Genomic DNA, 23974 nt, shown 5'->3' on the forward strand with positions numbered 1-23974 from the left:
TTCTAGAGTAACCAAATTACTGAAGTAATTGGTATAAAAACGTCTATTCCTACCACACTGCACAAAACTGGTGTGTTGTACTGGTTATCTGAGACCCAGATGCATTTGGGAATAAATTACATGAGTACTTCTGATGGGTTCTGAGTGTGAAAATATATGTTTGCAACATGCTTGTCGTACTAATATGTGTCTTTGGTGTAATGTGAAGTTGAAGGATACTGATAGTTCTCATTAATATGAAACAACATTCACTTCTGATACAAGAATTAGAAGAAAAACTTGATTAATGTAACTTCTGTAACATCTTTTTGCCTTTGACTGATATTCCTTCCTGTCTGATGAGCCATACACTGGGAACTCTGGATTTCTAATATAAAAGACCTACTAATTAATGCCTTTTAATTGAGAAGGCTGGCTTGGAACCGTCTTTCAGCTGCTTCAGATTGGCCGCGCCAGCCCAAGATCCTCTGTCAGGAGTTCAGTCTGTGCGGTGTTAAGCATAGCTGGGAAGCAAGCAGAGTAACCTTTGAGTGGAGGAAAAGTCTGTGCTGTAGAAGTTTGCAATTAGTCATTGGCTGCTGCATGTTTTAATAGAAAACATAATTTAGCACTTTTTTTAACATCAGGTGCTCTGTGGATGTGTATAGTCTTAAATCCCCACTGCAAGTTGGAGCAGAAGTCCAGTTGGCTAAAACAGCTGAAAAAATGGAACAGTGTGGATGTTTGTCCCTGGGAAGATGGAAACCATGGAAACGAGCTGCCCAATTTAACCAATGCTTTGCCTCAGGGTGCAAATGCTAACCAAGGTGAGCCTAAATGTATGCACTGACTGCAACATATAACTTCTATCTTGTACACTCTAGCTTTGCAGAATTCAGCCCTTTTTCCTGGTACAAGTAACTTTCTTGTTGAGGACTGACCAGCGAAAATCTGTTGTACCAATGCTGTCTTTGCAGAAGAACAAATATGTGGTTTTTTGTTATGCTGGGGCTGTAACACTTTCAGAGCAGGTATTTTTGTTTTGTTAGGTCTTCTAACTCTTCATTTGATACTTCTAAATATTTTTGCATGAAAATTGGATGTCCTTCAAGTGTGCTGTGTAAAAGCCTGGTGTTTTTTGCTTGACTGTACTCTAGTATTCCTTCTGCTATTGGGGTTTTTATTTTGTTTGCAGTTACAAAGCCTTGATAGCTGTTTAAAGAGGGATCTTTTTTAAACTACATGAAACTTGTACGTGAGAAACTGAGGCATCTGTCTGTAGGATGTGCTCTGTATGTGCCATCTGCATTACTAGGTGTGTGTGGAGGGTGCAGCTGCAGTACTGCCATCTTGGGGAGGTGTCTTTGTACTCCGTATCATGCTTTCTAATCTCAGGTGTGATTATCACTCTGACAGAAGCTTTGTACGGTCATCTTTAGACAAAGATGACTACTAATAACTAGGCAAAGTGCAGGGTGTTTTTGCAGGTAAAACTGCTCATAGTCCTCAAACATTCTGCATACAATGGCAATAAAGTTACGATTAAATTTCTTGGTAAGTGTCAGATCTGCGCTTCGTCGGGTTTATTGTTTTTCCTTTTTCTTGGAAGATCACCTGTGCTTGGTTCATTATTAAATTTCACAGCTAGCCAAGAAGATAAGTTCTTTCAGCAAAAGACCCTTTAGGTATTTTGCTTGCTCATCATGTTCAGACCAGCCTGGACATGCTGCTGATAACTCTGACATGGCGTCTGAGCATTGATGGATGCAGTGTTGTGTCGAAAGAAAAATTTTGCCATAGAAAAATGTCCAGTGAGGATTATGTCAGCTCTATGGCTTCAGGACCTCATTCATTAATAATATTTGTTTATGTTCATGATGAATGAAGTCATACAAGTGCTCAAAGTTAGTGTCACTTCACAGAAAGAAAAACTACAAAACTTTGATGAATTTATCCCTCCTTTTGGCGATTGTGGTTATAAGGAGAGACACTGGGGATGCTCGAGTGCCATATACATCCTAGTTTGCACTTGCTGTTGAATGTCCTTCACCTCTAGCAGTTCTCTGTGTAGAGTCCTGTCTGTCATCAGCTGTGCTGGTTTCTGTATCTCTCTCTGAATGCAAGATGAATGGCACACACGTTGTCTGAGCTCTTGGGTAATAATAGGATGTGAAATGTCATCTGCGGGCTGCTTGGTGGAGAGAGGGCAAGGCAGACTGCCATTGGCTGGGGGTTGGTGAATGGGCAGAAGACAGGAACACTGAATGACTGATTCATGTATGAATGAGTAAAAGCTGATGCAGCTTTCTAAACCTGTGAAAATGACAGATTCATCGAACAGGCCACATCGGACAGTGTTTACTCGAGCCATTGAGGCGTGCGATCTGCACTGGCAGGACAGCCACTTACAGCACATTATCAGCAGTGACCTGTACACCAACTACTGTTACCATGACGACACTGAAAACTTGCTCTTTGACTCTCAGGGGTGGCCCCTCTGGCATGGTAAGTGGCTAAACCGGAAAGATGTTTCCATGACTTGGTGCTTTGTTAATTTTCTATGGCATTATTTTGAGGGGGGAGGTGGTGGGGAGATGGATGAAAAGCCTGGCAAAAAGAACAGAGGCTCCCTTGAAATGTTGACTCAGAAGTAGTCCTTTAAGTCTCTCTTGCATAGTTTTAAAGACAAAACAGAAAAAATTGAGACAAAAAAAGCCTTTTTGAGTAACGTAGCAAAACAGGCCATTGCATTTATGGAGGCATTGCTAATCTTCAGTTACTTTTTCTGCTTTAGAACATGTTCCTACAGCCTGTGCGAGAGTTGATGCATTACGATCTCATGGATACCCACGAGAAGCACTGAGGCTAGCAATAGCTATTGTTAATACACTAAGGAGGCAGCAGCAGAAACAGCTGGAAATGTTCCGGGCTCAGAAGAAAGGTAAATGTGGGGAAGAGGAGGGCAAAGGGTGTGCAAGTTGATAGTAACACCAGGAAGTTCACATGAGGAAACTGGTTTTGAAACTACAGTGAAAGAGATGGCTTTTAACTCTTCAGTCTGGATAGTGGTAAATGTCACATTCTGGATGTCAGAGGTTTTCTGTAAACTTTATTATGAGCTGTGCAGGGCTCTTATCAGCCTTTTCCAATATATATGCCATGATAGGGCCTTTATTCCAGTCAGAGGTTTTGGTTACACAATGAAAATAGTCACTGAATTTACAGGGTCACTTTGCATTTGGCATGTCAGCTGTTTAATTTTTTTTCTCTGATCTGTAATTTTGCTGAGCATTGTATTATGAAGTGTAAGTCTAGAGGGTACAATGAGGCAAAATCTGAACTACAAAAATTCATCAAATCTGGCAGTGTGTTCCAAGAGAATCGCTTATAATGCTTAAAATTTTAGTTTCTCTGTAGAGAGGGGATTGAGGTTTTGTGTGGGCCTTTTGGGCCTTTTTTATTGGCTGGGTTTTTTTTTGTTTGTTTGTCTGGTCTTTTGTTTTTTTCTAATGCCGTTTTTTATAAAATGTTTTGTGGTATTTCACTGAGCACTACCATTGGTTTTTTTGAAGGGGTGTGCTCCTTCACATATAGTTTCTGTGGCACGTGATCCTTGCAACCCAAAATAATTCTGCTCTGAACCTTTGTAGTTGGAAGAGGCAGTGGATGAAGAGGGTGGCTTTGTGGTAGAAGAGTGTATGTAGAAAAACTGGAATTACTTTCTCAGCTGCTACACTAATCCTTTCATTCAAATTTTATTTTAGATGTTCTCTGTTATTCTAAACTGTGTGTATCCTCATGCATTGTAGTCAGAAATAACAGTGTGAAATTATATGTGTAAATTTTTTAAGTATGTATTCAGATGTTTTCCCAGAAATGAGCATTTAGAAGATAATATATATGCACCTAGCTGATAAAAAATTTAGCTGCTGTTCCTATGTGCCTTTGTATTTTTTTCACACAGAAAAAAGGAGTAAGTGTTTTTTTTTAATTTTTTTTTTTTTGTTAAGAAGGGAGGTGTCTGTTTCAGTGTGTATGTGTTCATACCACTGGCAGGTGTGAGAAATCTGTTGCAAGTGTGCTGGTTGTAATAGTGCTCCTTTTCATTCCCAGTTGCTGGTGCAGCATGTAGACATTCAGTACCCCTGTTAAATTCCTTTCCTGTTTCTGTAGCTATCACCTAATATTCTATTATCATTTTAACAAAGTGCATGAAATGTGATCCATCCTGCCTTGAAACAAAGTAGTTTGTGGTTTCTGTATTATCTCTCCCTGCTTTATTTATTTTTTAATTTCATGGGGAATTTTTTAAAGACGCTTTTAATACCATAAAGTGTGCTGTTCTCTATAACCAGAAGCAAACTGCAGCTACAGCCCAGCTTTAGGCATTTTGTTCAGCAAACACTCCATGGTTCTGCTTGGCTTTTATGTGGCTGATCTGATGTCCATGGAACCCCTTGTGTGATTTTAAGTTAAATGTCTCTGACAAGATGATTGAAGCCTTTGGTTGGCATGACACAAGAGAAGCTCATAAGTAGGCACAACAGAATAAACAGAACAAAGTGAATCAGTAAGAAGTCACACTGATGAATCCTTCTTGGTAATATTCCTTACTTCTGCCTATTGTCTTTTTTATTTGTTAGGTAATGGAATGATTTACATGAGTTTTTCATATTACATACCCATGGATTCTTTAAAAAAACCTTTACCATCCTGACAGTCTGTCTGTGTTTCATTTTGTAGCCCCCACACATTTAAATAGCAGAAAGCAGGACTTAAAAATTTAATGTGTATGGTTACTCAGATATATGATGCTTTGTGAACAATAGATAGTGAAGGGAGGTACAAGTTAATGTGTGACAGGCAGAGGAGCAGAGCAGCCATAATGGCTTGTGTACAGTTTTTAGGGAGTAGTCAATAATGCATCTGATCTCTCATCGTTTACTTGTGTCTGTATGTCTGGGAGGAAGAAAGCTGGGAGTGTCAAAGGGAAGTTGTTCCCATATGACGTGAATTTGGGGAATAGCTAATACCTTTTACCACAATCACACTTCCTCCAATTCATTGCACTTTATGTTTTTTTCTGTGCGCTAACCAAGTAAGAACTTGGGGATGGGCTACAGAAAAATACTGATGAAGGTATTTGTGGACTAAAATCTTAAAATGACCAAAAATGCACTTGGTCCTATGAAAAGACAATTATTTCTTGTATATATCATTTAAACATTTTTTGGGGTTTTTTTTGAGTAACTGTCATCCTGAGTTTAGTGCAGAGAGAGAGAGGTGCTGTATAAGCTCATAATTTATTTTCATTTATTTTAGTTTCATCAGATTAACTTAAAAATGTAAAAAGGGTACTGTGTCTTTTTGAGTGAGCAAATTGTAAATATTTTACCAAAAAATTCCTTGTAATTCTTCAAGCAGACATTTTCAGAAGAGTTCTTGTAGTACGAAGGAAGAGATTTCAAAAGACATTGCCATCGAAATTTTTGACCTATAATATGCTTTGCTAGTGCTCAAAAAGTTTGGCTTTCATTCTTTCTCTTTTCTTATTCCTCATTTACATATTCACTAAGGGCAGTGAATTCACCCCGAAAGATACTATTTTCTCTTTCTATGCAGAAGCTACTGGAAATGCTTTGAATTCTGTACTGAGAGCATTTTAAGCAGTTTCATTTGTGTAATTGTTTTGATGGGCTTACATGAGCTCTCTTTCCCTCCCTCCCTCGTCTCTGTGTCTTTTTGCCACAGATCTTCTCCACAGGGGAGTAACCTCAATAACAAATCTTGAAGGCTGGGTGGGACACCCTTTGGACCCCATTGGCACCCTTTTTGGTAGCCTGATGGAAGCCTGCAGGGTGGATGATGACAGCTTCCATGGATTCTCCGATTTCACGGGTAAGACCAAGCAAATGCAGCAGTCTGGTACATTTCTTCATTTACTGGAGGTATTTTTCTGTCTTGCCTTTTTGAATCAGTTTCAAAATCACTGTTTCTATAGGATAGGAACTCACATTTGCATAGCTTAGGAAAACGCAATGTTTAAACTAAAAAGCACTTAAAAGTTACCAGTTACTCATTCTTGAAGAAAATTACATATTTCATGTTTGAAATAAAACCCCGTAAGACTTCATAGCAGCAGTCTTCTCCACATACATTGCACTGTTCTTGTTCTGAGAAATTGCAGGAAATCACAGGATCACAGAGTTGTTAAGTTTGGAAGGCACCTCTGGGGATCATCTAGTCCACTTGGTCTGCTTGTAGCAGGGTCACCTAGAGCAGCGCATTGCTCAGGTCTGTATCCATTGGGTTTTGAATAACTTCAAGTATGAAGACTATACAACCTTCCAGGGCAACTTCCTGCAGTGTTCAACCACCCTCGTAGTTAAAACGTGTTTTCTTATGCTCAGATGGAATTTCCTGTATTTCAGTTTGTGCCCATTGCCTCTTGTCCTGTCACAGGATACCACTGAGAAGAGTCTGGCACTGTCTTCTTTACATTCTCCCATCAGATATTTATACATTTTGGTAAGATCCTCCTGAGCCTTCTTTTTTCCAGGCTAAATAATCCCAGCTCTCTCACTCTCATTATATGAAAGATGCTGCAGTCCCTTAATCATCTTTGTGTTCCCACACTGGATCTCCTGCAGCATTCCCATGGGCTGGGGAGCCCACAGCTGGACACAGCACTCCAGATGTGGGCTCACTAGTGCTGAGCAAATGGGCAAGATCACCTACCTCAACCTGCTGGCAACACTCCTAAATATAGCCCTGGATGTTATTGGATTTCTTAGCTACGGTGTACATAATATTCCAAAACAATGACAAAACACTTGAAATTGGTAACATATATAGTCTATAGATGGTAGGAGTTGGAAAGTAATGTTGCTATATAAATACATTATTTAGGATAGGGATAGGATATATACAGCTGTTTCAATTTCAGTAATTGTTCCCCTGGATTTTAACTTATTAATTCCTTATTTTCAGTCTCTTTCCACCTTTGGGGTAGCTTCTTAACACTAGTGTGGACAGAAACTGGATTAATTACTTTACCTGAAGCTCTTTTACGTACACATTCACAATCTTCTTGGGGCTTTGCCTCAGAACTCCTTTTATTCAATTAGATTTTCTTCAGTAAATTTCTACTCTCTTACTCACCAGTTCTGGAAAAACTTTCAATTAAAAATTTGGAAATCAGATTCTCTGCTGTTACTAAAAAAGCAAAACAACCCCATGAAATAAAAATAATTGTGTGCTGAAAAGTAACTTCCTTTTGTACACACACGTGCAATCTTCCAAGTGCATTCAGCCTTTCTATTTGTTGCAGTTGCCCATCTCCTTACATCTGACAACTACAACTTTTTGTTCCCAAATTAGACTGTAAAATGCTACAAGCTGAAATAGCATTTTGTCATATGTTGTGTCTGTGAAGTGCCAGATGAATTGATAGCGCTCTTTAAAACAGTTTATGGCTTGGCCTGTGTGGGATTTGCTTGTAATTGTTACTAAAAGTAGGACTTCTAATGTTAACAATATGCATTTTTATCATAAGCACAAGTGTAACAAATTAAAAGCCTGAAAAGAGTGCTAGCAAACAGAGCATATATTAAAGGTGAGGAGGTCCTGCGCCTATTGTGTTTGCACAGTTCTAATGCCTTAAACTGATATCTACATAGGTGTAAAAGCACTTCTCCCTTCCTCTTGCGCATCACGGCTTCAAGGAAATAAAGAAATTGGTAGGGAAAGAAATTGGAATGGATCTTGCAGTTTTGGCCTCATTAACACAAATCGGGAGGAGCTGCCTTTTTAAAAATTGAAAACCTTTATTTTCACTTGAGTGGATTATTTAAAACCAAATTATTTTTGTGTATTTCTGCTATGTGGAATTAGATGACCTATTTTAGATTGGAGTGCTGTATTTTGAGACTAGCTAATAATTTAAATAATTCTGAAATAGTAATACTAACAATGAAAGCCTTTGTGAATGTGGCGTTGTAGGCACATTTTATGGGTTAAAATTTTATTTTATGGGTTAAAATGGTTTACTGATGTGTTTTTCTTTTTGTGTCACCTCTTACAGAGAACCTGGGGCAATGCAAATCTCTGGAGTACCAGCACCTGCCTGCACACAAGTTCCTAGAAGAAGGGGAATCTTACTTAACGCTGGCTGTGGAAGTAGCATTGATAGGGCTGGGACAGCAGCGAATAATGCCAGATGGCTTGTATGCACAAGAGAAGGTTTGTCGAAATGAGGAGCAGCTTATTTCTAAGCTACAAGAAATTGAATTGGATGATACTCTGGTGAAGATTTTTCGAAAACAAGCAGTCTTCCTATTAGAAGGTAGCTGAATATAGATGCTAACTGCTTCTCTAAACTGTCTGCACTTACATAAGTACACAGAACTAGTGTTCCTTCAGAAAGTGCCTTACATGCTTCAGATGGGTTTTTTTGCTTAGAACTCCATGAAAGTTTTTATCAAGTCTCTTACGAGAATTGTCGTACGTTAGATATCATGTGACTGCAGAGATAAGGCGTATACTGACCTATAAACTTTTTCTTTTAATTTTGAATGCGCTTTGTTCTTTACATTTGTTGCATGTCATAATCTCAATAACTTGATTATATACTCCAGGCTAACTATTATATAACACAGTCATCAGTTATCAGCAATTCCCAGATACCAAAATTCTAAGTATTCCTTGTATTCTGCGAAAGGAACTATACTGGCAGCTTTATATTGTATTAAAGTTTTGACCACTGTGCCAAAGTGAAGAGCTCAGAAAATTCATGAGGCAGAAATGCAACATTTTATTTGTGAAAATAAAGAAGATTACTTGCCTTTGAAGTTTATGTCACAGGTGGAAATTAAAGTATTTGGCTTCAGCTAATGTTGTGGCTTCTGCTCTGGTCTTGTGCCTAAGTTATGACCATGACACGCCATTTTTGTTTTGCAATTAGGCAGTGTTGAAATAACATCTGTTCATGGAAGTGCGTACTTTTGTCTTAACTTTGAAAAAGGCTTAACATGTAGCACTTAAGCATCGTGTTCAGAGGGTGATGTCATGGGTTCCAAGATTGTCTTTCTGGTTTTTGTTCTTTTTGAATGGAAGAAAAAACTTCTGGGGAAAAAATTAGCCAAAGGCATAATCCAGGTTTATGAAGTCTCGGTGAGACACCCAGATTTTGAGTGCATGCACATGGCTTGAAGGGGAATGTGGTACTGTCCTAGGTGAGTTGAGAGATGGCTGCACAACAGTCAGGTTTTACTCTGTTTATGTGACACATTAGTCTTTTTAAATGTTGTCTTTTATGGAAGAGGTACAGTATGTTGCTTAGGGTTCCCAGCATTAAGTGACTGTTTTTGCCTAGATTTGAAGCTGCGGAGAAGCTGCAGCACAGTGAAGGTTTCCATCATGTTGTGTCTGTACTGCTGCTTTGTGGCCTTTGGACAAGAAAAGCTACTGTCTTGATCTAGCTATTAGCATGCAGGATTTCTCTGCATTATAAAATCAGTTTCCTGCATCTGTTTACTGGTAAGGATGCTTTATGAGGAAAAGGCAGGAAAATACATACTCTCTGACAATTCAGTTTACTGCTTTGATCACTGAAATTCTTTTAATGTTTTCTTAGAGTAGTAAAGAATAGTAGAGTAGTAAAGAATAAAACTGCCTAAAAAATTGCCATTGTGAGCAATGTGCAGCAGTTGTCTTGCATCAGTTTGTGATGAGAAATCTGGCTTTTCTGCAGTAGTTTCAGTGTGTTCCACATTAGCAGGAACTGCCAGTTTACATGGAGGAAAAGCTGTGCAGTGATTTAAGGTGCTGATCATACCAATTGTGAATTTGTAGTTGAAATTTGTTAGATAGAATAAAGAAAACTTAATCCAATATTAAGCTGATTTCTATGCGGTTAATGGAGATTAATGCGTGCTGTGTGTAGCTACCATTTGAGTGTGTGGGAAAGCAGAACATAAGACCGTTTTGCAAGAACTGTTCTGATTTTTTGCTTGACTGCTAAGTTAATGGCAAAATATATTTTCATATAAATGCTTTGTCATGTGTTCTTTGTGCCCTGTCTGAGTTTTTGACTGGACCACCAACTGGCAAACATACATGAAATTGCCTCTTTCATTCAAACAATGCCAGCTAGATTTGAATAGCTTTCAACTTCATTTCAAATGGTTATGAGACACACTGTCACTTACTAAATCTTCTTTGATATTTCCTTTGCAATCAGCCTTGTTCTTTAGAAATGCCCACCTATAGAGCTCAGAATTTTTTCATGCCTAGTGATTTCTCTCCTTGTATGTTGTGCTAAGGCAGCAGTCAAAAACATTGCTGAAACAAAAGTGCACCCACACAGCTCCATCCATCCATCCATCCATCCATCCATCCATCCATCCATCCATCCATCCATCCATCCATCCTTTCAAGTGGGATGAGTTGGAGTCTTAGTAGAAGTAGTAGTAGGTTCTGGAACTGCTCAGTGCTATCTGTGCAATAATTGTCCTGTAATGTTTAATACAAGATTCTTATTCTGTATCTCGCTGCATTTAAAGCCTGAACCTCTTGTCACTGAAGTCAGAATAGAAAGAAAAATATAGTTTCCCTCTTAACAGGAATAACAGTCTTAAGTGTGCAGAAAAAATGTAGAAATAGGATTCAAATACACTGTGAACATTTGAAACTCAGCAAGTAAATAGTTGCTTTTAATTTTGTTGTTGTCTATCATGATGCTGCTGTTATCAAATTGATATCTACACCTTACTGAGAGAGAAAAATCCATTGCTCCAATCATAGGGGTAGTTTTCACATAAATAAAATAGAATTTTTTAAAATCATGTGGGTATACTGGACTAACAGCCAGCTTTGGTGCATAATTTGACCTTTTGTTCATCATCGTAGAATTGTTCAAGTTGGAAAAGTCTAATAGTATTGTTGAGTCCAGCCATTGAGCCAGCCACCACTATCTTCACTACTAAACCGTGTTCCTAAGTGATAAATTCACACTTAATTTGAACACTTTTAGTGATGCTGGTTCCACCACTGCCCTGGGCAGCCTATTCCAGTGCCTGACCATCCTTTTAGTTAAGTTTTTCCTGATAAGCAGTCTAAACCTTGCCTGGCACAATCTGAAGCCATTTCCTTTTATTGTGTCTCTGCTTGTCTGAGGCTTTTCAGGCGGGGATAGAGAATCATAAGGTCTCTCCTGAGCCTCCTTTTTTCCAGGAGTAATACCCCCAGCTCCCACAGCTGCTTCACAGCACTTGTGCTCCAGACCCTGCCCCAGCTCCATTGCCCTTCTCTGGACTCTCTCCAGCCCCTCAGGGCCTTTCTTGAAGTGATGGACTAGAGCTGGACGCAGCACTGGAGGTGCGGCCTCAGCAGGGCCCAGCACAGGGGGACAATCCCTGCCCGGGCCCAGCTGATCCTAGCCAGAGTGCCATTTGCCTTCTTGGCCACCTGAGTACACCTTGGCTCATGTCAGTAGCACCCTGAGCAGCTTTCCAGTTACTCTGTTCCCAACTGTGGAACTGCCTGGGCTTATTGTGACCCAAGGGTGGGACCTGGGACTTGAGTCGTGACTGCATTCAGACCAAAGGGTTATTTAAATGCCAGTGTCAGGTCAGATGTTTGAGGGATCAGGTGCTGCTGTGGTGATTAGTCATGTAATTTCAATTAAAGATACACATTTTTCTATGGTTATCATTCTTTTTTCCTGGTGAATTTGTGATGAAGCAGTAGCACATTGACAGGATGCATGGGTATTGATGTGCATAATATAACTGTGTGGAGGCAGAGCTAGGATTATGACTTTCTACTTTTTATACCAGGCTTACTGAGTGAGTCCCATGAAGTACTGTAATCATTCTGTCATTTGTATAAGCACTGGCAGTATGCTTAGTATTATACAATTTGAAGTGTGTCTTGTTTTCCTAAATAATACGTGGTATTTAATATAACTGTAACACATTGTGTATATATGATGTGTTATCTGTTTCACTGAAAATACCAATGTAATTTCACCTTTTGTGAAGGTGAGGCTATGTCTTTAATAGCACTACTAGCTGAAGATGTACTGAATGCTTTTAAAGGTTCGGAAATTGGGGTCTAGCAGTTTGTAAAGACTGACATTCTGTTTCTCTTTCCTGCAGGTGGACCATACAGTGGCTTAGGTGAAGTCATCCATCGAGAGAGTGTTCCAATGCACACATTTGCCAAGTATCTCTTCACCTCTCTCCTACCTCATGATGCTGAATTGGCATACAAAACTGCACTGAGAGCCATGCGGTACGTATTCATGAGTTATCTAAAAAGAGCACAAGTAGTAAATGTGAAAGGGGGAAAAGGTTTGGTAAACAAGACCTAGTCTCTTTTCCTAAAATATGCATTCTTCCATTCAAGGAGTCAAGGAGGTACTGTTTCGGTTCTGTCATCCATAAAGTAAATGGTACTTGTAGTAACTATATTATAATAATTTGTAAATGTCCAATTAGTGTTTATTTATACTTGTAAAACTGGATTTTCTGTTTCAGATACTTGTAGAATCCCACACCTGGGGCACAAGGTTTTGTGTTATAAAGCCACTTTAGCATATCAATTCTCCCACCCATGTGGTTGTGTGTGCATGATGATATTGGTAATGAAATAAGGAAAGAGATATTTTACCATAAGCCTCAGGATTGTTTGCTGCTTAGTCTGCTCAGCAGGACAATTTGTTTCACTCACCTTCTTTATAAATTGACTCTCACCAATAGATTTGAGTGGTGTAGTGAGAGCCTTTGTGTTGTTTAGTGCTTCATAACATGTTAACCTCTTCTGGGTGAATGCTGGGATCTAAATAGAGTAAATCCAATGGCAGCAAAATGTCTGGTGTGCATCTCATTTGTCTTCAGTAATCAGGAAAAAGATGTTTCTCAGGCAGTGTTCAGTGTGTGCTGTCTCAGGACTGGTCAGATTGGTAAAGATATCTGAGAAAAAACTTCTGAATTGGTTTTCAGGGACCTAAATGATTATAGATAAAACTGTTGTCCACATAGAGTTCAGGGAAGAAAGTGGTCCCATCTGAATGTCTGCTCACTGTCAAGAACCTAGTGGTTGATAGTTGGCAAAGAATAGCCACAACTGAGCACTAAAAGCAGTCAAGTTTTAGACTATAAAAAAGAAAAATTGTTGAGTTTTCCTGGTCATTATCACCAAGCATGATTGCACAGTGATTGAGGGACGTCCTATCCACGTGAAGAGTGTTCAGCTTCATCAAACAGATTGTGTCTGTATGGCTTGGAGGTGTTTATTCTGGAGCTACTCTCTCTAAAAAGCTAAACAGTGAGAAAATAATTACAATGTTCAAAGGACTAAATGGGAGGCCCTGCATAAGAGCAAAATATAGCTGTCAGTTTAAGCCAAGGGTCTGCTTAGCCTGTTGGGTGTTTTTCTGCCTCCAAGAATGTCTAGTAATGGATGTTATGAGAAGAGTCTAAAAAATGTGAAGAGTGACCATGCATACTTGCTTGTTACAGTTAGCATTTTAGGAAATAGATTGAGAAGACAAAAGTACATTACTGATGAACTATTGAGAACATTCAAATGTGTGATCAGAAAGCTACACTGGGCCACTTAGGGTTTACTAGTCTTCTTTTATCTCAAGGTAAGTACATGAATGACTGATTATATCAGAACAGGAAGATATTACAAAATATTGTGCGGGTCTTTGGTTGGTTTTGTTTTGTTTCATTGTTTGTTGTTCCTTTGGTTGGTTTGGTTGTGTTTGGTGTGGTTTTGGTTTTTTTTTTAAGGAAAAAAGTTAATTATTTTGTAAAACATACTTGTTGTGTATTTACTTTGAAGTTACTACCTTAAATTATGTCTCAAGAGTAGAGTTTGTATGGATTTTTATTCCTTAAACTAAGCTATTGAAGTGATCCTCCAAGGCTGAAGTATTCATCCATCAGCAGCTTCCTGACTGCCTCAGTGAACATGGAGTCAATATCCAGTTTCATTTGAACAAGGATTTGCCCAGAAACCAGTCATAACTGAAAAAATCTTTTTTGAAAGTTTCCTTTCTCAACTGGAAAAACTAACAAGACACTGAAAGATCCAAATGATGAAATCTCCAGTTAGTCTTGGGTAGCTCCAGCCCTCATTTGCTATAAAGCTGTCATCTCAACCAAAGAAATGACTTCTTAAATAGACCAGTATAAGAAGGAATTGTTGTTTTGTTTCCATCTGGTGAAATCACAGGAGACATCAGTGCAAGCAGGGCTATTTTCCCTCCAGAGCCATTTTTTCATCACTTTATAAGACAGATAAAGGTTCAGCCCAAGACAGTAATCTTTCTTTTTGCAGTTTGATATTTGGCACTCTTCAGAAATGTGGGCTGCTGTCTTGAATGGTGGTGGTGGCAGATTTAGATGCTTTCTATTCCATGTCTCTCTGCATTCTTCTGCACTTCTTAAATTCTCCTGAAGAAGGATGATTATTCTTTCCATTCACACCAGAATGTTAGTTCAGTGAATAAAGGACTCCCAATACAAACCAAATGAAAAAGTAATGTAATACTGCTTTGAGGAGACAAGAATAAAGCAAACATGAAGATTGAATGTGTATCTCATGGCTGAGAAGTTGAATGGGTCAGAAGATAAAAACTTGAGCATCTTGTCTTGCATGGGAGGAAGGAAGTGGCTGTGGCAAGGACAGAAATCCCATGTGGAAGTTAGTAAAGGCGTTGCATGGAAATCTGTACAACTGCTCATGCTTTTAGAAGTGAAGCATTTTCTCACATTTATTAAAGAAATTAATTTCCCAAGACCCCAGGTAGTTGCTCTTCAGATAGAAGTGTTCAGTGTCAGTCTGCATGGGTCAATTACCCATGGCAGCTCAGGAGTATTTAACCTTCCTGTATTCAGAAATACCTGTTGCTGTTAAGTTTTATTAGTCCTATTTTAGTGTATGGAACTCTTAATATGAAATAAATGGAAACTGAGACCAGAAAGCCGTTCATGTATGCACCTCAGGTCTGCAAGGACAGGGTTGTGTAGTCCTTGATGGTCATTTCTATTTAGTTTTCTGCTTCAGGACTGAAACATATGGAGCATAGCCTTGGAGAACATGGATCTGCAGTTGACTGCTCACTTGAATGTTTGGCTTAGTTTGGTTTGATCCTTTGTTAAGCCTGAATTTCAGCCAGACTTTGGGACCCAGACTTCAATGGTGATGTTTATTCACAAGGTAGCTTTGCTAAAACCTAACTAAATAATTGATATTTCAAAGGAAAAAAAAAGGTTAAGAATGCTAAATCTACATGTGGTTTTCTGGTGTTCCCTAACCTTGCCAAAATTGTGTGAATGCCACCAATTCACAGCAGCACATCTTTTCACAGCAGAAGAGCACAGAAGCTGGCAGTTAAATGCGAAGTGACAAAAGATTTCTCCAAAACAGCCTTTCTTTCATGCTTTTTGGCTGTTAACTCTTACTCATAACCTACTAATCCCTTTCTTAATTTAATAGTTAGGATCTTTTCTGTTCACTGAAGCTAGCTCATAATGCATCTCTGCAACCTCAGTCTATGCTTGGAAAAAATCAGCTTCAGAATATATTTATGAAGAGGTGTCTTTGTGATGCTGGAGAATAGATTTGACTTGATACAAGAGTTTTTTTCCTATTTTCATGCACTTACATGTGTGTGATAGTTATTTGGGTGGTGTGTTGTATTTTTAACTGCCTGCATACACTTCATCATATCATACACTTCAGGATATAAAAAAAAAACCTGATGGAAGTCAAATCCATCTTAATGCAAAAAAAACCCCAACATACTCCACAGTTACAGAACTTAGGTATTTGTTTAATTATAAGAAATTGTAACTTACATTTAAATGGGCTTATTCTATAAGAAATAGTCTATCGCTGAAAAAAACACAATGCATTGGATTTTCAGTGTTCGGTAGTTGCAGTTTTGTGGACAAAGAGATGCAACTTCCTTGATCGTCACAGATCACTTCCTTCTAAATAATCCCATGCATATGAAAGCTGATAGAAACAGACCTCAGATACTAAGAGACATCAAGAAGCTAAGCACTGGAAAAGCTTTTCTTCTGGACATGATCTTATTACTATTTATTTAACCATCCATATGCTGAAACTTTGCTTAACTGTATTTAAAAAAAAAACCTATTTTTGTACTGATTTATAGAGTTGCTGATGTACTGTCAGTATTTAGTATATAGCAAGGGCAGTAAGGTTATATTTTTGCGGTGGGCTGTCATTTGGACTGTAGTAGTCAACAACACGTTAATTTGAAATTTTTAATGCTCCTTGTTGGGTAAGACTGCTGTTGATTGATGAATACTTAATGAGAAAATGGAGTCTGAAAGTCATATTAAAGGAAACTGACTCTCTGTCATTGCTGTTTGGGACCCTAACATCTGATTAGGGTACATTATAAAATACTGATAGGTTAAAAATGCCTATTGATATAGGAAAGTTTGGCAAATAAACTTTTGAGATTCCGCAAGAAGAGAAGTGGTTTTCCAATTTTTTTTTCTGAAACTGTAAAAACATATTTCATAGACAATACCAAGTATTCTTGCAGCTTTAGTTTAGCTCATGAGCAACCAAATGTAATAGTGGTTTAATGAAAGAGGATTTCTTTCTTATTTCAGGTTGCTGGTACTGGAATCCACAGCTCCTTCAGGAGACCTGTCCCGCCCTCACCACATCGCATCTGTTGTTCCAAACCGGTATCCCCGCTGGTTCACCCTAAGTCATATCGAATCCCAGCAGTGTGAGCTGGCATCAACCATGCTAACAGCAGCCAAAGGTACGTTGCTGTCAGTTATGTGCTCAACTAAATGTGTGCTTTTAATATTGCATGCGTAAACAGATCATAATACTCATGCTTAGGAGTCCAGATCATAGTCTGGCAATAGTTTGAAATGGGCACAACAAACTGAACTGGCTTAAATCTGTCATGTAACTTTCTAGCATAGTAGTTAATTTAGTCATCGGGTAGCTAGATGAACTTGATATGAGGTTGATGAGACAGCTTTTTATTCTCCTGACACATGACTTTGACTGTGAGACACAGAAGTGGACAAGTCAGTTCCAAAATTCACAAATTAGAGTGACTTTTGGCCCCATGCTGCACTAACACCTTCAGATAGAGCAGTTTGTGGTCTCTTATATCTTTCATTCATATAGAATAGAAGGTTTCTAAAAACAGAGTGTGTGTAATTGACACATCATACTATTGCATAGCAATGTCAGGCTCAGATATAATGGACCTCTGGGTGTTTTGAGAGCTTGTTCCATTTTGATGATTCTGTTTACACCTTGCAGGTGATGTTCGGAGACTGGAAACAGTGTTAGAATCCATCCAGAAAAATATCCACTCCTCATCACACATCTTCAAGCTTGCCCAGGATGCATTTAAAATAGCCACACTCATGGACAGCTTGCCAGACATAACTCTTCTGAAAGTTTCTCTGGAGTTGGGTCTTCAGGTATTTCCCTCATTTGTTGTTATTATAATAGAAGAAAGAAATTTGATGCAGTGTTGGTGCATGTAGCTTTTAAGCACAGGAAAGGATATTGTCTTTGGGCTCTGTCTGGACTTGGTTTTAAGTTTTATTTTCTACTACAAGGCTTAGTGTACTAGTGAACACAGACCAAGAATCTGCACAGTCCCTTTGTGCCATTCAAGTGGAAGGCAGAGCTGGTGTTTGTTGGCTGCACTCTTCTGTTCAGGGCTGAGGGAGGCCCGGTGTGGTGGATTCAGGATTTTATGTAGGACTGGCTAGAAAGTAAAATTACTCTGCTTGCTGGAAATGCACTGTATTTTCTGCATGGTCTTCAGGGTTTCTTCCCTTTTCTTTTTCTTCCTTTCCCCTAAAAAATGAGAATTGATACATGCTTGTTGAAAGCCAAGGTCAACCATAATGACTGGTTGCTAAGGCAGAACGTGTTGGCACCAGCCTTCTCACTTCCATCAACATCCTGTACTCCACAAGCTGTGGTATAGTCAGATGCATCTGAGTGTGCTTGAGGTGTACAAGTACTGCAGATCAGTTTTCAGGCTCTGAGGAGAGACTTTGCAAGCAAAAAGGAGCCAGACAAGTAGTGAATTTTACCTGACACTTTTAAATGTTAGAGTTTATGCAGTTCTTTTCAACAAAAACAAATATCTCCATCCCTCTTCAGGGAATTCTTAAAAAAACCATGCAAAGATCAGAAAACCATTTATTACTTTGGTTCAGTAAATAAAGCTCCAAAGACTTTTGGGGAAAGTATATTTTCCCAGTTGCTTCTTATACTGAAGAAAGGTACTAAAATCTTTAATTAAAAAGCTGAGGGTTCTGTATGCTTTGTTAGGCTTTCATATTTCCATGGTCACTGTGGAAATCTGTTTGTTTCATTTGCCTTAAATGTTTATGTGAGAGAGAGAAAAATCCTTACAATTGACCTGTGTGTCACCTCAAGTTTTCACCAAGTATCTTTAATGGCAACAGAGCACTTTGGGTATTCATGGATACTCTTTTTGTGGTTGACAGTGTCATCAGAGTATCTTCAGCGCGATCTAGTGAAAGTAATGTCACAAACCCAACAAACTGGAACTGTTGTAGAATTTGCCCACTGTTCTGTTCCAAGCTTAAGAAAAGGTGTTTTAAGAATCTTAAAGATTTGTTTTCCAGAAGGAAGATGCATAGCAGTGTAATTTCCAGCAATTCCCAGCTGTGTAGTTGCTTACAGTAAGTCTTTTCCTGCAAGAAACAGTGTCAGCACTGTTTCTAGTGGCCTACAGATGATTCCACCTTCTTTCACCCTCAACTTAATTGTAATTAGGTTGTCTGTGTTCAGTATCCAGTACCTGACTACTTACCATAATTTTATGCCCTGGAATATCACACGATGATTACTGATATACTTGTGCATAGAGGGAGGAGATGTTACATAATTTAATTTCAATAATTGGTAATTGATGGTTAGTTTTTGTTGCTTGGGAGAAGGCTTTTTTATGGGATAGGGTTTTTTCTTGCCTTTAGATAAAACAATCTCCGTCTTCTATCCTTGAAGGGTCTGCAGTTGGAATTACTCTCTGGAATTACTCTCTGTATGCTGTTCAAAAATACCCAATCAGTGTTTTTCAAATTGTCTGACATATCAGCTGAAAAAGAGGAAATGGAGAGAGCAAGAGGCTGCCATTTTTAACTCCAGTGTGTTTGAATACTTTAAAATCCCTTTCTGTTTGTCTATGGCCTTGGTTTGCAACTTAAATTTTATTTTGTTTGTGTTCTTTTAACAGGTGATGCGGATGACACTGTCAACGCTGAATTGGCGACGGCGGGAAATGGTGAGGTGGTTGGTAACATGTGCAACAGAAGTAGGTATGTTCTGAAATGTTTCTCTTGTCAGCTGCTCTTATAGGGCTTGATCTTCCTTGTCAACACCCAATTTCTGCAAATGCCTCCCACTTCATGTTCATCTCTAAAATTCCTTTGGTGAGAGCACATTATGGCAGTGATTAGTGGGTGTTTTTAGGCACAAAGCAAGTGAGACAATAGTTGAGTAATGCAGTATGACTGCTTTCCCCCATAAGCTGGAGGTGTGCATAACCTATGCGAAGCATACCCAAAATACTCAATACAGAAGTGGGAAATCAGTGCTCTCTCAAGTAGCATGTTCGGATCATTTTGGGCTTTGCTATAGATTTCCTGCCTGTCTTCATGAGACATCTCATAAATCTTCTGTGTTAAGGTTTACCATGACTGCATTAAAACCTGTATGGATGTTTAAAAAAAAAAATCAAAAAGCAGCAGCAATGCTAATGGGAACAATTTAAGTACTTATGATAACGGAGCCATTTTAATTGTCAGTAAAGGTATTTCTGGAGAGCATGTTTTTTTGTTGTATTTCTTCCTTCTTCATATATCTGAGTTGGATTGTATTGCACAGATGCTTCTTGAGTTTCAGAACTTTAGGAAGATTGCTGCTGCTTATTCTCTGGATTAATTCATTCTCTGCTTTATGCTTAGCTGGCCATATATTGTTGTCAATAGCATGGGGAAATAGAGCTTACCTTTGTATGCTGTCCGCCAGAAAGTGGTTTGTGTCTGCAGATTTTCATGCAATGCTCTTGTTTTATTGCTTTTATATCTTTGCTAAGGTAATTGTTGCTGAGGTTATCTTACAGATATTAGTGCCTGAGTGTTATTTTGTGCAGCTGCATCTCAGCAAATAAAATACTGGATTTAAAATTTCTTCAAATTGGTTTACGTATTCTAATAGAAGTGTCCTGTAAAGAACCTAAAATGTTGTCCAAAGTACTCTTTAGACTTAATCAACACAGTAAAGAATCAATATGGTAATGCTAGGAATCTGTTTATTTAATTGAAGATACTGTATTCTCTGGCTATGCTGGTTTGCTGCAAATGAATGGTGGGGTGCATGGAAAGCATTAGAGTCCTGCAGAGAAAATAAAGACCTCTGTTTGTGGTTTAGTTGGGCTCACAAGTGTGTGTAAACTGCCTCTAGCAATAAGGCACTCCAGTTAATTCTAGGTTTAACTTATGGAACCCATCAATCAGTGTTGCCTCCGCCTGCGAAACACACTGGGAATACAGTGGCACTGAGAAATATAATATGCAGTAGTTCATATTGCTCATTGTATTCCTCTAATAAGGATCTTGATGATCATGTATTTGCAAATTTGATTGCTTTAAGGTGTGCTTAATAAGTTCTGCTAAGGTATGCCTTGGTGTTCCCTTAAGAAAGCCTTTCTGCCTACTTTTCACATGTGCTGTGCCTTGAGATTTACAGTGAGAAAAGAGGTTGCAATTGCCATGGTGTGCAAGGTGAGGGCTGCTTTTGAGTGAGATGATGAGACTAAATGAGCCAGAATGTTTTACTCAAATTGTCTTAAGTAAAACAGCTCAGCTGTCACAACAGGAGATTAAAACTTATCTTGCAGGCTATTTTTGTTATTTTCTGGGTTTATGTGATTGCTGCAGAGTTTGTACAGTAGTCTTAGATTTAATGTTCTTTTCTAGCCATGCTGTCTGTGAACCTTTCTTGCTGAGTTGTACTGGTAACCTCTTAGACTTTGTGGGAAGTGTAATCTGCTGAACATCTCTATCTGCTGGGTTTTATCAATTGTGACTAATCCTTTCTTTCTCTCCCCCAGGTGTTTACGCACTGGATAGTATCATGCAAAATTGGTTTACACTTTTCACTCCAACAGAAGCCACTAGTATTGTTGCTACGACAGTGATGTCCAACAGCACCATTGTCCGTCTGCATCTGGACTGCCATCAGCAGGAGAAACTAGCTGGCAGTGCTAGGACGCTTGCTCTACAGTGTGCCATGAAGGATCCTCAAAACTGTGCCCTTTCTGCACTGACCCTATGTGAAAAGGATCACATAGCTTTTGAGACTGCTTACCAAATCGTTCTAGATGCTGCTACAGCTGGCATGAGCTACTCGCAGCTTTTTACCATAGCACGATACATGGAGCACCGTGGTTACCCCATGCGGGCCTACAAGCTGGCCACCTTGGCCATGACACATCTCAACCTGAGTTACAATCAGGACACACACCCTGCCATTAATGACGTTCTGTGGGCATGTGCGCTCAGCCACTCCCTTGGGAAAAATGAGCTAGCAGCTATAATACCTCTGGTGGTCAAAAGTGTCAAGTGTGCAACAGTACTGTCAGACATTTTGCGTAGGTGTACTTTGACCACTCCTGGCATGGTGGGACTTCATGGAAGGAGGAACTCTGGTAAGCTCATGTCACTGGACAAAGCCCCTTTACGGCAACTCTTGGATGCCACGATTGGAGCCTACATTAATACAACTCATTCACGTCTCACTCACATCAGCCCACGACACTATAGTGAGTTTATAGAGTTCCTCAGCAAGGCACGAGAGACCTTCCTAATGGCTCATGATGGTCACATCCAGTTTACACAGTTCATTGACAACCTAAAACAAATCTACAAAGGCAAAAAGAAACTGATGATGCTGGTTCGTGAACGGTTTGGTTGATGAAAATGCGTGAATGGGGGACTGGGGGGGAGGGGTGGTTTGTTTTTACTTGAGCCTGCCTTTGTATCCTTTTTAACTTAAAGAAACAGAGCCACACCGGTATTATATGTGTATAGTTATATTGAGTTTGCAAACTGAACTGTCATGTTGTGAAAGTTTGTGTGTTTAATTTTTTTTTCTTTTTTCTGTTTTGTATGAGAGAGAGGTTAAAAAAGGTTTGGTTTACACTGAGTATATGTTGTCAAGTGGCAAAAGCCCACATTGCTCTCCTGTTCTTTCTGTATACGTTCACAGCCTCAAAAACAAACATATATTGCAATGGCTTTAAAAACCAAACAAAACACCTCCATCCTGTGATAAGTACCTCGAATGGATTCAGCTTTACTTCTTTGTAACTCATCCTTACATTTCAGCATATTTAAACAAACCAACAAATGAGATACTAATAGTTAAAAGGCTGACCACGTGGCTTTGCAGTGCTGTTCATCCAGAAGCATGGCACACAATGCTTGTGCATGTGGAAACTTAGCGACTGTCAACATACATTCTCAGGGATTTAACAAAAAAATTAAAAAAAGAATGAGAGCATTTATTGTACTGTATATATATTATAGTATATGTCTGAATATTGAAAAATATAACATTAACTAATTTATAAAAAAATCTATGTAATGCAAAATACTTGAAGCTGCAGTAGCTTGGTTTTAAACAGAAAAAACCTATCAGAAGGACTACAGTGCGCCTTGCTTCAGGGTTGGCTCAGGTGGTGAACTATATGCTGGGCATCTATGCAGAGCCACCTTTTGGATTGCATGGTTGGACTGATACCTAATGGGGAAAATTTTATATATATATATATTTATACAACCTGTGTATACATATATATGTATACACACATACACACATGCTTGTAACAGGCACTATAGTAAAGAGGGACAACAAAAAATACACAGCCAGAGCAGCAAGCCTTAGCATTAAGAATACAGTATGCCAGAATTGGGGTTTGTGCCTCATAGCCTAGAAGACTTAAAGAATATCCTTTTTGACACAAAACGCAAAATGTTTTCCAAAATTATTGACATGATACGTAACGCCTTTGCAGTGAGCTAATAATAAGCTAACCTTTGTGCACAAATAACATATATATATTATATATATATATTCTGCATAGGTATTTTGACTTTGTGCAGGACAGAAAGTTGTGTAGGTATGACTGTTCTACTTTTCAGTTTGTTTTTTTAATATATTTTATTTTCTCTAGAATTACTCAAACAGAAGCAGCCTTCTATCTTGCCTTGTCTTAATGCTTTAAAATAACCAAACTGGAGATCTAACTACCAAACTGTTCGTTATATTATTAAATACCAACCTTGGTTACAGTATAGTGTCTTTACTTTAGCTGATGGTTCTGTATCCTTGTGCTTTTTAAAGCAGTTTTTATGTTTTGGTGCAAAAGTTGTCCAGTGTCTCTTGTTCCCTTCATTAGAGAACATGCTAGAAGTATGTTTGTAGGTATTTTTGTTTAGAAAAACTATTTCATGCTCTCCATTTTATTTATTATAATAGGTAAAAAGGTTGTACTTCATCACCCATGTAAACATGCTCATGAAGTTGAAAGTAATTAAGATTTGATACACTGATATCAATTTATTTATGTAACTAAATCACTGTTTTATAAACTTGTTAATGATCAACAATTTTTTTGTTTTGATTAAAATTAGTTTTTTGAAAGTTGATTCTGCCTCCTTTAATGGTGTCTGTTACTGGAATTGAATTGTGTTCATAGATCATGAATGCCCAGCTAACAATTTCACTGCAGTGTGGTGGTATGCAATACAGCCACCAAGCCCAGGAAATAAATGTTGTGTTCCTCAGGAGTTCTGCTGAGGAATCATAGCTGCTGGTGGAAGAAGACCTGGTAAGGAGAGAAGGGGCCAAGTGCTGCCTGTAT

At 38.7% G+C, this 23974-nt stretch overlaps 1 protein-coding gene across 2 annotated transcripts in view; it reads left to right on the top strand.

The window, feature by feature from the left end:
- The window catches only part of ZSWIM6 (zinc finger SWIM-type containing 6), a 110493-nt gene extending 86798 nt beyond the window's left edge, over positions 1-23695 (top strand). For both annotated transcript variants that reach the window (XM_064736302.1, XM_064736303.1), the window contains 10 exons: positions 627-806; positions 2308-2484; positions 2774-2920; positions 5731-5877; positions 8063-8323; positions 12138-12273; positions 16644-16801; positions 17320-17483; positions 19283-19364; positions 21161-23695. In XM_064736302.1, coding sequence (XP_064592372.1) covers positions 627-806; positions 2308-2484; positions 2774-2920; positions 5731-5877; positions 8063-8323; positions 12138-12273; positions 16644-16801; positions 17320-17483; positions 19283-19364; positions 21161-22023 — 2315 coding nt within the window. In that variant the 3' untranslated portion in view covers positions 22024-23695. The remainder of the gene's footprint in view (positions 1-626; positions 807-2307; positions 2485-2773; positions 2921-5730; positions 5878-8062; positions 8324-12137; positions 12274-16643; positions 16802-17319; positions 17484-19282; positions 19365-21160) is intronic.
- Positions 23696-23974: the final 279 nt, after the last annotated feature.

The sequence above is a fragment of the Zonotrichia leucophrys genome, chromosome Z (genome assembly GCF_028769735.1).
Source record: "Zonotrichia leucophrys gambelii isolate GWCS_2022_RI chromosome Z, RI_Zleu_2.0, whole genome shotgun sequence".
NCBI classification, from domain to species: Eukaryota; Metazoa; Chordata; class Aves; order Passeriformes; family Passerellidae; genus Zonotrichia; species Zonotrichia leucophrys.